The sequence below is a fragment of the Lycorma delicatula genome, chromosome 2, assembly GCF_047948215.1.
Source record: "Lycorma delicatula isolate Av1 chromosome 2, ASM4794821v1, whole genome shotgun sequence".
NCBI lineage: Eukaryota > Metazoa > Arthropoda > Insecta > Hemiptera > Fulgoridae > Lycorma > Lycorma delicatula.
In genome coordinates, this window is record NC_134456.1 from 215,755,858 (window position 1) to 215,770,915 (window position 15,058).

Sequence of the window (15,058 nt, forward strand, 5' to 3'; positions counted from 1 at the left end):
TATATATATATATATATATATATAGAATAAAAAAGTCTGTTTGTATATTTGTTTGTTTGTTTCGTAAATATCTCGACACCGGCCCCACCTAGCGGGTATAGTTTTTGCAAAAACATTTCTTTTCACGTAACTAATATTCTTATTCTGAATACGAATCAAATCGGTCCATAAATATATTTTTTCTAAATATCTCAACCCCAGCGCCATCTAGCGGGTCCATTATTTACAGGGATAATTCTTTCCGTGTAAGTAACACGTATTCTGAATACGAGGCAAATCGGACCGTAAATATAATTTTTCGAAATATCTCGACGCCAGCGCCACCTAGCGGGTCCAAAATGATTCAGACACCTTCCCTGGCATGCGTCAACGGTTCCCCAAAGTTTCATCGCTATCGGTTGAACGGTTTAGGAAGGCATACGAGATATACAGACAGACACAAAAGGAAAAATTCATTAAAAAAAAATAAATAAGGGAAAGAGAGAAAAACAGAGAATTTGCGAACGATGTACGTAGTTAAACTTTTCCTTGCGCACAGTATAAACCGTAGCAATATTACAGCCCATCTCCGTGTCGTAGTGGTAGCGTCCCGGCCTTTCATCCGAAGGCCCCGGGATCGAATCCCGGTCAGGCATATAAAATTTATTTATCGTTGATCTACAACTTTAAATCGGTGTAAATCTGTTGTTACTGTACATAAATAAATAAATACATATAAACATACTTGTTTATATGTATTTATTTATTTATGTAATCCTAAAATGTTTTTTCGACAAGTTAAAGCTAATGAAATATTTTGTTCGGGTTTCAGCTACCCCGGTCAAATGAGATCGTACCGAAATTTTTAGGACTTTGATTGAGGGACAGAATTTGTGATTTCTAATTTTTTTTTAATTGAAATAACGAATAAAAAAGGTTCCAGAATCGTATCTGTAGTCGTTTTTGAGAAATCTGTGCAGAAAACCAATAAATTGGGGTAAACAACCCTGTTTTTTAAGTTGACGTACAATAACTTTGTTAAATGGGTTTTAAATACGTGAAACTTTCAAATAAAACTTACGGCAAATTTAATTCTGAACAAAATGATGTAAGATAAGTTGAAAAAATCTGATGTGGACACCATATGACTTCCTTATACGCCTGTTGAATTACATATACACATTTTTAAAAATACATAAATTTTTATTTCACAAATAACTCCTGATTTTTATTCATATATTTTTTTTTGTCTTCAGTAATTTGACTGGTTTTATGCAGCTTTCCAAGATTCCCTATCTAGTGATAGTCGTTTCATTTCGGTATACCCCCTACATCCTACATCTAAATTTTTCTTTTACAACATTAACAGCTAGTTCTACGTAAAGATTAAAAAGTAACGGGGATAGGGAACATCCTTGTCGGAGTCCTTTTCTTATTTCAGCTTCTTTCTTATGTTCTTCAATTATTACTGTTGCTGTTTGGTTCCTGTAAATGTTAGCAATCGTTCTTTTATCTCTGTATTTGAACCCTATTTTTTTTAAAATGCTGAACATTTTATTCCGGTCTACGTTATCGAATGCCTTTTCTATGTCTATAAATGCCAAGTATGTCGGTTTGTTTTTCTTTAGTGTTCCTTCTACTATTAATCTGAGGCCTTAATGTTATTATTTAATTATTATTTATTATAATTTTTTTTCAATCAGAGGTTAATAATTATTAATAAATCGATATATTTAAATTTTAAAAAAAAGTTAAAAAATGGATTCGAACCGATGTGCCCTCCCGTTTGTACAATCCAAATATTTCATTAATTTAAATTTGATTTGGCTGTAACTCTGGAACCGATGAAAATAAGTACTACTTATAATATATCGTTGAAAAATTCTCAATTTCAAGTTTCAAAATTCTCAAGTCTTATTACTACAGTTAAGAAAAAATTCCAAAATCCAGTGTTTTTGGATATTGGGCTTTTTTGGACAGTTTTGATCCAGTCGATTGTAATCAAAAGAGGAGGTGCACAACTAGAGGTTACAACAGTCTTAATTCCAAAATTTCAACATCCTACTACTAATCTTTGTACGTCACGTCACAAGATACGTACTTACCTCACGCCGAAACTAGTCAAAATGGAATCAGGGATGGTCAAAATAGATATTTCCGTTGAAATCTGAAAACTGAAATTTTCCGCGATAACAGTACTTCCTTTACTTCGTAAAAGAAAGTAAAAACAAAGAAAAGTTAAAAAAAAGTAATTATAATTAGAAACAGTACATTACTTACATTGTCAGAAAATAATTTACGTAATTAAAAAAAAAAATTTATTATTAAAAATTGCCGTTAAAAAAATTAAGAAAATGGAAATTACAATAATTGTAAAGTAAAAATAAATAAAAGTTACTAGGATAATAAGTATTTTATTAATAACAGAAATACAATAAATTTTTTGTTCAAAGGTGGCAATAAAATAACAACAGCTGATCAAAACCCTTATTATTAGGGTGTAAATCATTCTGTAAGGTACATTAAGTATTTATCGGGTACTTTGAAATGCGCTGTCGTTAGCGAAGTTTTCTATGAATTTTAGTTTGAACGTGATCGGTTTACCGTTGAAATAATGCCGTACTTATTTAGAATACGCCGATAACTGTATTAATTTTGGTTGTGTATAAACGGTATTACATCTACTGCAGTAGAATATGAAATAGCTTCCGACATCTGAGGATTCCAAATCCGAAAAACACAACTTTTCGGGAAACAGGTTCATTACCTTGTATTTATAACAGCTACGAACACGACGCTGTTATTGATGAAATTATTATCGATGCGGTTCAGCGCACTTAAGCCTCCAGGCGACGATTGCTAAGGGGAAGGCGAGTTTCGAATGTAGCGTGGCGGAGGGTCATTCACCGTCCTTGGTGTGGTTTCTATAGCAACGGTACTGTTACACTTGTCGAATAAAAACATTGTGTTTGCAGTTGCAAGCGGTCTGTTTTTTCTGCTTTCGTATTATTTTTTAGTTCATTCGCTAGGAAGCGTTCCAGCTTTTGACAGGGGTTTACGCCGTAATTTTTGTTATTCATTTAGTTCTGCGTAGCGTTGTTTTGTTGTATATTTTTATTAGTTTGTAAATATATTAATATATTATATTTTATAATATAATATATTATAAATATTCAGTGGCTAGAAGAATACATTTTTTCGTAACTGAAGTTCTTTAAAAAAATGAACTCCAAACTGAAACGAGGACAAACAGTACATAGTGAAGCCCGAGAAATAATTCGTAGAGTTATAAATAAATGGGATGAGGTGTATAGCTAGGGTAAATTGAGCATCCCATTCAGAAAAGAAATCTGAAAGCGTCGACGTACACTGGAAAATATGAGCGGACCATATCTATCGTATCCTTGTGGAACGCATACGTTATGCGGCCTTGCGTCGTAAATTTAAATTGCCCAGCAATTTTCTTCAAATATTGAGCAATAATATAGAAGTTTTGGACCTGGTGTTTTTATTTCTCCTAAGTATTAGCATTTTACATACTTTTTAATAGAACTCTTAAAATTTTCTTTTTTTTATGTTGTCTTTGTTTTTAGTATTTTAGTTTGTTTTAATTTTGTTTTTAAATTTCTAAGTTTTTATTTTGTTGTTGTCTTATTAGATTCTATATTTTATTTTTTATTTCATATTTTTGTTTTCCAGGAGATGATAACGCGAAATTGTTTTTTGCCCAGAAAAAAATCTAAGATACGGAAGGAATATTTAGAAGCAGGAGAAAGTGTTCTTACAACTCCACGGAAAGAGAGATCAAAACATCAAGGAGCATCGTCATCCGTCGATGAATTCGATAGAAACGTACGAGGGTAAGTCAATTTTATCCGCAGTGTAGTTATAAATTTTATCGCAAAACAAATAGTGAACTTACATGAAAGTCATTTTTCAACATAGTCCCCTTGCATTTCAACGCACTTGGTCCATCGTCCCACAAGTTTCCTCATGCCCTCGTAAAAGAAGGGTTTCGGTCGAGCTGCGAGCCAGGAATGCACCGCTTCTTTCACCGTTTCGTCCGAGATAAATGGACGGCCCCTTAATGCCTCTTTGAGTTGACCGAACAAGCGGTAGTCAGAAGGGGCAAGATCAGGACTATACGGAGGACGAACCGGTACTTCAAAGTACAATTTCTGGAGCGTTTCAGCAGAGCGGGTAGCAGTATGTGGACGGGCATTGTCGTGCGACAACACAACACCTTTCGACAGCAGTCCTCGGCGTTCGCTTCGAATCGCAGGCTTCAGCTCGGCAGTAAGCATCTCACTGTAACGCCCGCTGTTTATTGTCGTGCCCCTTTCCTCGTAGTATTCCAGTACCGGGCCTTGTGAGTCTCAAAAAACCGTAATCGTCAGTTTTCCTGCGGACGGCCGGGTCTTGAACTTTTTTTTGCAGGGTTAATTTGGACGTTTCCATTCCGTACTCTGCCGTTTACTCTCCGGCCCGTAATTATGGATCCGTGTTTCGTCACCGGTGACGATTCTGTCTAAGAAGATGTCCTATTCGTTACCGTAGCGATCCAAATGTTTTTGGCAGATGTCCATGCGCGTTTGTTTATGCGACTGTGTGAATCGTTTTGGGACCGGTCTTGCACAGGCTTTATGAAACCGAAGTCTGTTACGGATGATTTCGTAGGCAGAACCGTGATTAACTTGCAGACGATGTGCCGCTTCAGCGACAGTTACTCGTCTATCTAAGAAAACCGTGTCGCGCGCACGCTCAATGTTTTCCTCATTTCTGGCGGTAAACGGTCGTCCGGCTCCTTCGTCGCGCGTAACACTTGTGCGACCGTTTTTTTTAATTTTCACGAACCGTTTTTCAATCCGTTCGTAGACACTCCATTACGGCAACACACTGTTGCCGTACTGTACCGAAAGTCTTCGATGAATTTCGGCCCCTGATACGCCTTCCGACCGCAAAAAACGGATTCTTCTTTGGTGCTAAGAGAAAGCGGAGGGGCCACGATTAACGGCAGGGCAACGATAATGGAACTAACCTAGCAGCATCAAACCTGCACAGACATAACAATTAAAACGCGCATGCGTCATTTACGCACACGACAGTACTACCAACATAACAAAAATATAACTAAATTGCGGATATTAATTGAGTTACACTCATATATTTTTTATTGTTTGGTTATTGCCGCTGTCAGTAGGCGCGCTCTGGCGCAAGCGATGTTTTTGAAACTAGTGTTAATTTACTAGATGAGTAATGTTTCCGGTGTGGACGGAGAAGGTCGGCTTAGCGCCTTTCCCTTTACGGGTCATATGAAAATTGATATAATTCGTACTTATAATTAATTAGTTTTCGGTTTTCATTAGTACGTTTTCTGTGTAATAGCGCATTGTTATTTTAAATTACAGCATAATAATGATTCAAGCATCCAGTGATTTTATTACCGCTACGTCCACTTATACCTTTACGTTATGACCGTTAATCTATATAAACATTCATTCCATCGTAAATTCTGGGTAATTATTCAGGAAAAAAGTGAGATAAATTTCAGCCTCACAGCATTTCAACGAGTTGTACACAAATTGATGTTTTAAAAGAAAAAAATATATAAAATCAGCGAATGAGACGTTGATGATGATCTTGTAGTCGAAATGCACTGTTTTGTTTACTAGGATGAGATAAGAAAAAAAATATTACTATTTCAGTCGTCTGAAGTATTGAATTCTTAGAATTTAGGTTTTTTTTATCGATGTTGCGGACAAATACCATTATTTACGCATCCCCGACGAGGTGGGGGTGTCGAACTCACTCGCACGGGTTCGGCTAGATGTTATTGTAGAGCCCGCACCCTAACTACTAGAATTCCGGTTTCACCGTTCCTTTCCACTCGGGGCCTCTTTTACAATTAAGTATGTCATAACCCGGGGGTGACAAGGCAGGAGAGCGGTAGGAGTCCCGCAGCTACATCGCCGCCGCCCACCCGCGTAAGCACGGACAGACGGCGACTTCACTGAAGGCTGTCCCTCACCCTCCGACTCTTGACGCTACTTCTGACAGCTCTATTATTCTGACTGTTTCTTCTCGGACTGTTTTAGTTCACTGCTTTGACTAAATAACTATAGTTTAGTGAATTTGGCTAGTATTCACATCCTACGTCGCTGTTTACCTTACTTTTGGACATCGGTATCACTCGCTACTTGCTCAGAGGCTATTGGAGTCTCCCCGCTTCATCATACCGCCCATCCGTGTAGAATGCGGTTCAAAGTGCACATGGAAAAACTGTACATCCGATTTTTTTTTTATCGCACAACTTTTTATTTTACGTATAACCTTCTTATAAGATACTTCAAAAGGAACGTTGAAACTAAAAAATAAATTATTTCTAATAAAGTAAAAAACAGAAATGTATGTTCCCTATTTTCATATTTTCGGGTTTAATATTATTCTGACATAATAGTGATTTAGGAATAAATAATCCAGACGAATATGCATAGAACATCTCCAATATTGTTTGCCAAACTAAGTAATAAAATACAACAAATTAATTATATTTTATTGAAAAATCAATAATTTTAAAACGATGAAAATTTATAATTTTTGGGAATAGGTTAGTAACTTTTAAATCAGCCGCTTCACAAACAAGATAAATATACCGTTGTGTAAATTTCGCTATTGCATTATGAAATTTTTGTCCTAGAATACAAATAAATACCCTTAGTAGTCGGAAAACACATCGAGACATCAAAACAGGTCTCATAAGCATAGTCCCTTGTAATTTGCGCGGGTACTCGGCCGCGAGTATCAAATTCCGGTTATCGTATTTTTCCAGTAATCGATTTATAAATGTCGTCCGTACTTTTTATTATCATTAACGTTTCAGAAAACGGGGGGGGGGGGGTTGTCGATATTCATTAAACTGTGATTTTTAAAAATATATTTCATCTTGTTTCTTTGTGGATTCTACACGACTTGTAGAATAGTTTTTCACCCGCTTGAAAATGCAGTTTCTAAACGTAGGCTCGGTATAAAAAAGACATCCAAATCTCTGATTGTATCAAATTATTTACTAATTAACCCGTAATTCTTTAATTAAGGTTAATTAAAGTTTGTCAATTGTTTTGTGTTGTGCAGGCGAGTTCAAGAAAAAATTTTAACCGAACGTTTAACATATTTTTTCATCTTTAAGTGATTATTATTTCCTTGTACGAATTAAAGGAAGTATTGTAATCGCGAAAAATTTCGATTTTCAGATTTCAACAGAAATATCCATTTTGACCAGCCGTGAATCCATTTTGAATAGTTTCGGCGTGATGTCTGTACGTAAGTATGTATCTCGCGTAACTCAAAGATGATTAGCCGTAAGATGTTGAAATTTTGGATTTAGGACTGTTGTAACATCTACTTGTGCACCTCCCTTTTTGATTGTAATCGACTGAACTAAAAAGTGTCCAAAATAGCTCAAAATCCAAAACTCTAATGCAGTAATAACCTTTCATTCAGAGCTTTTCAAAAATACGAGGTGTGTGAAAAAGTAATGAAACTGACTTTTTATTTACCAAAGTTTTTACTTTTTTCAAACAACAATGCTATCCCCTTCAAAGTAGTTCCTTTGGACAGCTATACACCGGCGGAGTCGTTGTTCCCACTCTTGGTAGCAGCGCTGGAAGGCTTGAACCGGTCGGTCACAGTCTTTTTAATGTTCTCCAAAGTTCCAAAATGACGTCCTTTTAAGACATGTTTCAATTTCGGGAAAAGGAAAAAGTCACAAGGACTCAAATCAGGTGAATAGGGAGGTTGAGGAACCGTAGGAATGCGTTTTGAGGTCAAAAATTCCCTGATGGAAATGGCCGTGCGACACGGGGCATTGTCATGATGAAGCACCCACTTGTCTGCAATGTCTGGTCTCGCGCGAATCGCTCTTTTCCTGAGCTTTTCAAGGACACATTTGTAAAACACTTGGAGTTTTGTCCTAAAACGTTTGTCTTGGAGGAATAAATTCTTTATGCACGTTACCCCTACCGTCAAAAAAGCAAATCAGCACGATTTTGATATTTGATTTGCTCATTCGACAATTTTTCCGTCGAGGAGATCACGGAGTGTGCCACTCTTCGTTTTGTTTCAGGATCTTACTCAAATATCCAGGATTCGTCACCTGTGATCACACGATTGAAGAATTCTTGGTCGTTGTCGATCCTCTCAAGAAGATCAACGCACACGTTTCTTCGATCGTCCTTCTGTTCCGTTGTGAGGTTTTTCGGCACCGATTTCGCACAAACCTTCCGCGTTTCCAAATCGTCTGTCAAAATTTGACGTACGGTGAAAGCGTTAAAATTTAACCGTTCACTCATCATCCTTATTGTTAAACAACGGTCTGATCTCACAAGAATCCTCACACGCTCAACGTATTCGTCAGATTTTGAAGTCGAATACCTCCCTGAACGAGGTTGATCTTCAACGTGTTCTCGGCCTTCCAAAAATGATTTGTGCCGACGGAAAATTTGCGCTCTTGATAAGCAATGTTCTCCGTAGGCTTGTTTCAACTTTTCAAAGGTCACACAGATGATAATATTTTCAAGTGCTCCCAGGATGCAGTTCGGAAAATGGAGAGAGGGTGCGATGGGATGCCACTGTAATATCTTGGTTACTGCTTGTCCAATTTTCACGATTCCAACGGCGTATGTATCAGCAGGTCAACCACTAACTGTTTAACACATTGGGTACACTCTTGATTGACTGGATCTTGGTTATCCGAAAATTAAATCGTTTAGCCCTACGTTTTGATTGCATTCACCCACCGTAAAACATATCTATCTGTCTTTTGCTAAATTCACTCAAACCAGTTTGCTTGCGCAACTGTAAAGTATAAACTTATGAAGACTAAAAAGTAGAAAAAAAGACATATGAAAGTCAAAGCTTCAAATTAAAAATTAGACGTTTTTGCCAATTTTTCATATGCGTTATGCCTAAAGAGTGAAGTAGTAACGATTTAATTTCCAAATAACCAAGATCCAATCGATCAAGAATGTACCCGATGCTGTGTATCAGCAGGTCGGGCGCTAAACAATTAGTGCCCGACCTGCAGATACAAACGTCATTTGGATCGTGAAAATTGGATGAGTGGTTCCTGAGATATTGCAGTGGCACCTCATTGCACTCCTCCCCAATTTCTGAACGGCACCCCGGGAGCACTTGAAAATATTATCATCCAACAGATACCACTGGGAGTGGACAGGGTTATTGAGCTGGGATCAAAAAAATTTTCAGAGGGCTAGGACCGACCATTTTCAAGATATTTGCGATTTTCATCTGAAAATTCAGATTTGGTTAAAAAGTACTAAATTTTCCCCGATCTTGGTCGCAAATTTTAGATCCAAACTTACCGCAGGCTAGGTTATAATTCACTAAGAAAATATGCATGTAAATGAGGTTGCATAAGTTCAAGGGGCATTTTTTTCACTAATTAACGCACATTAGCGACTTCAAAAATGTTGCTAAAATGTGTCGTCATCAGGGGCAAACCTGTATGCAAAATTTCAGAGCGAATGGATAAGCAGAACTCCTTCAAAATTTGACTGAAAGGTTCTGTACTGTGAATCTCACTTACATAGTCCAAGATCGAGTTAATATAAGAGTGGTAATAAATACCTTGAGACCTAAACACTAAGAATAACAGCCGATTAGTCTGCTTAATATTGCATAACATATATGTTTCAGTATCTAATAAAGAAATAAATTAATAATATATAAACTCATGATTAAATAGGTAACTAATATATATGTGAATTTGTTTATCGATTGGAATTAGCAATAGTCGTACTGAATATATACTGTCTTTAATAGAGTAGTATTATAAAACCCTGCTCATTAGGCAGCTAATTAGGCTTGGACAAGCTATACAATACTGTTTATACACATAGTGTATACGGTATAGATAACAAAGCATGTGCAAATTTTACATAGTACATAATGTGACGTGTCATTCATATCATCATATCATAAGAGGTTTATTGGCTGACTAGGCAATATGACTTGACTTAGATCGATTATTATCCTGTGTATAATGAACTTGTAAATCATCAAACAAAAAAGCCTATTTCTTATCGGTTTTCAATTCCTATTACAGAATATTTGTTTGCAGAGATAATTTAAACAACATTTGTTTATTAAAATTTGTACCTACACAATATTTTTTTCATAAAGACTAAGCGTACACAAATTATAAACACACAGTACAGATTGTGTGGTGGCCTATGTCATATCATTTTTTCTGAAAATTAGGATATAAAAATATGTACTGTATATTATTTTATTGCTCTCTTTGTTAAATAAAGAGTAATAAAGCATCATTCAGAATCTAATTTCCACAGCAGCACAGTATTATTAGTAGGCCTATATACGCACAGTAGAAATTCGGATAATCTGAGGTTCCGATAATCAGGAGTTTACTGTAATGCTATATGATAACATAACAATTCAGAGATAAATGTTAGGGTTAAAAGTGTAATAAAACATAAAAGTATTGTACGTGAAGTGGCTGAGAACAGATTGGAAGGACAGATGATGTCGATGGTAGGCTGCATCATGAATAGCTGGAAGATGAGTTTGGTTTTTTAGAAACTATTGCTCGATAACAGAAACTTTCCCACCGCTGTACCTCTCCTGGAACTGCATTAAATTACAAAAATATAAAACGACAAAAAGTTGATTAAAAATAGAATTTTTCTTTATCAGTCAATAAATAAATATATTAATTTTACATTGTAATGATTATTAATTTTTAAATCGTTATTACCTACCTCTTCATCTCATAAGTTCTATTGAAATTATATTTTGCGGTTTAATTGTTAAGATATTTATTTTGACAAAATGACATATCATTTGTTAAAATATAATTTCACATGACTAGGTTAAGACAGAAACTACGTGGAAGGTTCAGAGAAATTTTTGATGATCGACAAAGTAAATTATTTACTTTCATAATCTATGAGTAAGTTGCAATTAAAATTCAAGCCTGAAAGTGATTTAATGATTAAAAGGTTTTTTGCTAGCGGTGAACTTTATTCTCTTAACACTTAATCATTAATACTCAGCAAATTTTTAGAATTCTGTATAAGAGTATCAGTGGTTATGAATATTACTTACCGCCAATGAAAGTGGAGATATCACTTCTATGCCAAAAAGCTTAAAAAATTTTCCCCTAAAAATTAAGATTAATTAATTAAAACCCAAACTGTCTTATCCAAATTAATCGCTTCGTTACTAATATTATATCGGTCTTCAAGGTACATTATTTTTTATCTATGGTAATTTAATTAAATTCATGAACTTCAGTATAGAACTAAGCCTCTAAATATAATAATAAAATAAATAAAATTTTTATTTTACTGATGTTATCACTTTTCTACATTAGTTTATTTAAGGGTTTTTATATATTGTATTGCAGATTTTATGTATTGAAATAGATTCAATTAAAAATTCACAGACTACTATTTCGTCTCCAATATTATTTGATGAAAATGAATATTCTATTTGTAATTAAATTCAATGATAAACGTCTTCCATAACTGGACTCCTTCCAACACTGCTGAAAAAAATGTATGAACCAAGTTATTATTAAATAATAAACAAAGAACAAGTCTACAATTTGTATTAGTATAATTCCTTGTTTAATGACATATATTACCCAAGCAATTTAATCCACAAAGAAATTAGAAAATTTATTTTTATACTTGTTTTGAAGTAATTTGATGAATTAAAATACAAGAAATCTGAATTAACGAATTAAGACATCTAAGTCTATGTATGTGCGATTTAATATAATAGTTGACCTGGGAAGTAAGGGTCTCCTAACCGCAAGGGTATCATTCTATAAAGGGACTGTTAAGAGGGTACTGACTTTAGCTATTGCCTCAGGCTCAAAGATAAAGTCACAGCTTTATCAAAAATAAAGCTCAAATATATAACCAATATTCGTGGAATCAATTTTGGTAATAAGGAACCTTGCTCGACTCAAGGAGTCTAGTTTGAAGATGATGTTACACCTGATTGTGCAAGTTTAATGTGATTTTTTGTTGTTTTTTTGTTTTTTTTATGTCATATGGGAAGTGCCACTGTGTCATTAAACTATAACATTAAATTGTTGATTTTATGTTTTAGGAAAATGAATCTTTGCAAGTGAGAGAGGAGCCACTGTGCAACGGTTATGATAATTACAATGAAGTGACGAATCCTCTTGAGATTGTAAGGACAGAGTTAATTGAAAATGAAGCGGTAAGTTTAATTGTGCAATTATTTTATAATGAAATTGATTGAGGGTACTGCCACATTGGCCCAAACATACTGCTGTTTACGATAATTCACTTGTACCCACGTCTCAGATTGCAACTCCAAAACTCCATAAAAATTTACACTTTGACAATGACATGTGAAAGCATGTACTGTGGTCATCTGACTTTGCTCCAATTAATTATTTCCTCTTCCTAGACCTGAAAAAATGGCTCGTCGGGCAAAGATTCATTTCAAATGATGCAAACGTGAGATAATTGCTTATTTTGCAGAGTTGGACAAATCACATCATACTGAAATAATTTTAAAAGTTGGAAAATCTGAGCAAATGTATCGAATTGTAAATGAGAACTAAGTTGAAAGTTTATAAAACATTTTGCAAAATTTTCAGTCTTTTTTGTCAGGCTTAGATTTTTCTGAACAATCTGACCCGTATTTGTTTTCTGTTGACTTATAAAATCAATTTTCTCAGAATTAAATTTGTGATAAATGATTGCTTTTTTTTTTGTGTTAATGATTTAAGAAACAATTTCCCCTTGTCATGTGTGTAAAACGGTTAATTTCGCTTCATAATTTATGCCAAAAAAATTTTAAGTGCATCATTATTTTTCACTACCTGTAACTAAAAAATTTATGTACATAAAAACATTAATGTATTACCTTGTACAATCTGAAAGTCCGGCTAAATAAGATTTAAAATAGAATAAATTTTGATCGTTGTTTATTTTAGGTCAACAGGCTACTGTTTGCTTTGAACTATTTTTAAAGTAATTAAAATTTCTCACTTGTGTCGTTCTTAGATGAATCTTTTTTCAGCTGAGTAAATTAAAAAAAAAAAACATTGAAGAATTAGGTTTTTTTTTAGTAAATGAAAATTAATTTACAATATAAATATTTTAACATTTACTGACAATCTTATAATTTTGGCAAAAGATACTAAAGATGCAAATCAAAATTCATGATTTAGAAAATTGTGTAAACAAAATTACTATAAATTTCATGTGATTAAACAAAATGGTTTGCTAATAATAAAAACAGAATCCAAATAATGATTTCAGAAGGAGATGGCTCAAAAGATCAAAAATTTAATTACCCCAATGTCAAGAAGGAAGCGGCTTATCAATTTACAAGGAACATTCACAGTGAAAAATTCTTAACCATAAACACAATATTAAGATGCTATAAAAAAAACTGTACTTTTACCACATGCGTTATATACTGCAGAAGACCTATCAAATGTTTAGGAAAAAATGTATGAAAAGTAAAAAAAAATTTTAAGAAAAATTCACCACCCAGAACTCAAAGATAATATTTTTAAATTAAGAATATGAGCGGAAATTTACCAAAATTTTGAAAAAGTGGATCATGTAATAAGAAACAGAACATTCAAATTTTATAGTCGCTTATGTAGAATGTATAGAAAATAGATTAACAAAAAAAGATTTTTGTTAAAAGATGTTTTAACAAAAAAACAATAATAATCTGGTTCAAAGATACTGAAAAAGACATAAAATTATTAAATGTTTGAAAAAAAGTAATTTTCAACAGACATTCTTTTAGAAAACTAATGGATGGACCAAAGAAAGGAAAGAAAATTTAAGGAAAAAATTAAAAATTTTGGAAACCAAAGAAGTCAGGATTATGCACTTATAATCCTTAAGAGGTCTATTTAAAAAAAAAAGTAAATAGTTTTTGTCTAGTATGAAATTATAGATTGCAATATTTCTTATCTAAATATATATATATATATATATATATATATATATAGAGAGAGAGAGAGAGAGAGAGAGAGAGAGAGCTTATTGGTTTTTAATCAAGATAACCTTTATATTGCATAATGATCAGGAGAAAGAAATGAATGCTTGTACTATATGGCTAGTGCTGCTATAAACTGATTTGTTGTTTTTCTAAGATAATTATTCAGTTTTCTATGATTCTAATTTCATCCTGGTCAGGCATGGCATTTTCACACGCTACGAAATTTCCATTTCATCTTATCCTCTGAAGCAGTTCCTAATTTTGGCTGTAGAGACTAAAATCCAGCTGTCATACACGTTTATTACAATTATTTTGTAACATAATTAAGTATAGAAATGATTGATTAGGCCATTCTTGGTTTGTCGTTTGCTACGTGTTTTTTTTTTATTGCACCCGTTTTGACACAACTCATGTGTTACATGAAATTTACAAAAGCATTCTTTTTGCTGTTACCCGATTTATATTTATTAATAATCAACACTATGTTTAATTATGTGATTTATACAGCGTCCCAAAATCATTTTACTAAACTGAAAAATTATTAATATATTATTTACTGAAGTCTCCATGTGTTAGATGTTTTCATTTTGCAGGATCGCTTCCCAGTTTTAAAAAACAAGATCTAATCGGCTGATTTTGTTGCTAATTGTTTTAATGCATCTTCTGAATAACAAGTATCAGTTGCAAACTGACAACAGAACAATGCTTGTTTATTCTACAATCTTGGTAATAAATAATGGTGAAATAATGATCTTGAATTAAAAAAAAAAAAAAATTATTAATGGTGATATTAAAAAAGATTGTTTAGCGACTGAAGAGACCGATTTAGTTGAATCAAAAAATTTTAAAGTTGAAAATGTTAATGGTAAATGAAACGATTAGATTTTGCATATAGCGGAACACCAATTATCCAGATGGATCTCTGCATCGCCAAATATGGGTAATATAAAAAAGATTTATCGAATTATACTGGGCATATTCTATTGTTTAACGGGTACGCTAAGTAAAATAAATAAATAAATATATCTTGGTAAAA

General features: G+C 33.7%; 1 protein-coding gene across 3 annotated transcripts in view; it reads left to right on the plus strand.

The window, feature by feature from the left end:
* Nucleotides 1-15,058, plus strand: part of LOC142320367 (uncharacterized) — a 53,648-nt gene that overhangs the window by 11,968 nt on the left and 26,622 nt on the right. For 2 of the 3 annotated variants that reach the window (XR_012755360.1, XM_075358072.1), the window contains exons 2-3: nt 3,679-3,839; nt 12,136-12,249. Coding sequence is in view for 1 of the 3 variants with exons in the window: in XM_075358073.1 (XP_075214188.1) it covers nt 3,679-3,839; nt 12,136-12,157 (183 nt within the window). In the remaining 2 variants the exon portion in view is untranslated. Of the gene's footprint in view, nt 1-3,678; nt 3,840-12,135; nt 12,689-15,058 lie in introns of those variants that run through there. The other variant, XM_075358073.1, reaches the window with a different exon arrangement.